Genomic DNA, 1,844 nt, shown 5'->3' on the forward strand with positions numbered 1-1,844 from the left:
TATATATATATATATATTCTTTAAGTAAATCAAATTAAGTTTTTAAATATTTAGAAATATTTTCTATATTAATACATTAAATTTTTTATAATTATAATTATAATATTTTTTAAAATTTATCAAATCGCATATTTATACATGTGTGTATGGATGTGTGTGTGAGGGAGTGACATACATTTATATATGACAATATTTAAATATAAATCACGTCACAATAATTAAACCCAATTTAATTTGTAAAATGCAGTCTATGTAATTGTAAACTGTAGGAAGGAATCAGGCCTAAAAGAAAACTTGTAGGAATTTTTACTTACAGTTTGCTATTTCTGATTCCCTACTTTCTCTAGCTTCGATCACGGTCACCACTAAGGAAGCTTCAATAATTTCTTGGCCAGAAAAACAGGAAGCTTTATCCACTCTAAGCTTTCCACTTACTGAAGAGTTAACTGTTTTTTCGCGGCCAAGAGTGTCAGAAACGGCAAAACTGCAAGTTCGGATTTGTCTTCGTGAGTATATTTCTCAGGTAGATTAAATATTTGTAATATTTCTACCACATTACTTGCTTGATGCGCTCTGCTATTACAAACATGTAAGAACTGACGAGAGTGATCGAGTTTTTTCTTTTTCCTTTTTCTTTTGGTGTGGTGTTTGTGCAATTAGTTCTCTCGTAACTTTGTTACGTGATCTTTTTAGGTACATACCCAAATCGGGTTTTATGGACCTTTTCTCCTCGTTTCACGACATTGACATTGGCTTTTACCTTTGTTTTATTTCCGAATGAGTAGATTAAGGCAAAGAGGAAGTTGCAAGAATAACAAGAGCTAATCGAATTGCTGAAGCTGGAATTTCAGGAGAAAAGATAAGTTGCATGAGATGAGACACGTTCAGGAGATGGCTGTAGAGTTCGTCAATGCCCTTAATGCTGCTGCTGCTGAGGTATTTCTTGGTGTTTATTTCATGAATATGTTCCTTATGGATTACGTCAGTAGTTTTTAATTTTGATTTTGTTCCAATTTTTTTTTTGGGGGGGGGGAGGTGATAGGACTAAGGGGGGATTTATTTGTAATTTGTGAAGAAATATGTATACGTGTTGATAATTGTATCTTGCTTTTCCATTTGAATTTTATGTGATACTTCAACTCTGTCACTCCCTTATAGTTAGAGCTGTTGCTAACTTCACAGAGTGAATGTGCTAAATTGAGGAGGCTGCTGGAAGAAGAGAGAAAGCTTGTGCAAAGGCTTAAACAAGAAAAAGAGGATGAAGCACAAATGGCCAAGAGAAAATCTGAAAGGACGAGTCAACGATTAGCAGAGGCTCAAAAAGATGTTGAATACACTACAACCAGAGCTGATGTTGCTGAGGTTTGGCTTGTCTTGATCCCCCCTCCCCGCAATTATGTTTTAGACAATCTTACAAGGCATTGTATTACAGGATTCTTCATTTCTGATGTTAAAATTTTCACAATATTTAGACTAACAAGGCTGTATGATAATTTATTTGCGCCACTCTTAAATTTGAGAATTCCAAAATTAAAATTGGTTTTTTATCTGTCATTCAAATTTTACCCATAGCTAATCTAATCCCTCTCCAAATGATTCTATGTACTTTTGTGATCAGTTATAATAAGATACTACAAGCCCTTTGAAAATTATTTTGGATAGATTGAACTATTTAAGTGGCTATTGATTGGTATCTTTTTATGTTTATAAGAATGAATGGGTTGAGTTGAAGAGAGAATTACATGAAGCTCAAGAGCTTGTGCAAATGCTAAGGCCAGAAATTGGGGAGACAAAACAAATTGTACTGAGACAGGTTGACATCAAAGAGCTAGAGCTAGCCAATG

At 34.0% G+C, this 1,844-nt stretch overlaps 1 protein-coding gene across 1 annotated transcript in view; it reads left to right on the forward strand.

Annotated features, from left to right (window-relative positions):
- Positions 1-441: 441 nt before the first annotated feature.
- The window catches only part of LOC129314158 (uncharacterized), a 1,818-nt gene continuing 415 nt past the window's right edge, over positions 442-1,844 (forward strand). The window contains exons 1-4 of the mRNA XM_054957525.1: positions 442-506; positions 852-936; positions 1,183-1,362; positions 1,712-1,833. Coding sequence (XP_054813500.1) covers positions 874-936; positions 1,183-1,362; positions 1,712-1,833 — 365 coding nt within the window. The 5' untranslated portion in view covers positions 442-506; positions 852-873. The remainder of the gene's footprint in view (positions 507-851; positions 937-1,182; positions 1,363-1,711; positions 1,834-1,844) is intronic.

Source organism: Prosopis cineraria, unplaced genomic scaffold (genome assembly GCF_029017545.1).
Source record: "Prosopis cineraria cultivar Desert tree isolate PC_DT_omini unplaced genomic scaffold, ASM2901754v1 PC6, whole genome shotgun sequence".
Taxonomy (NCBI): Eukaryota; Viridiplantae; Streptophyta; class Magnoliopsida; order Fabales; family Fabaceae; genus Prosopis; species Prosopis cineraria.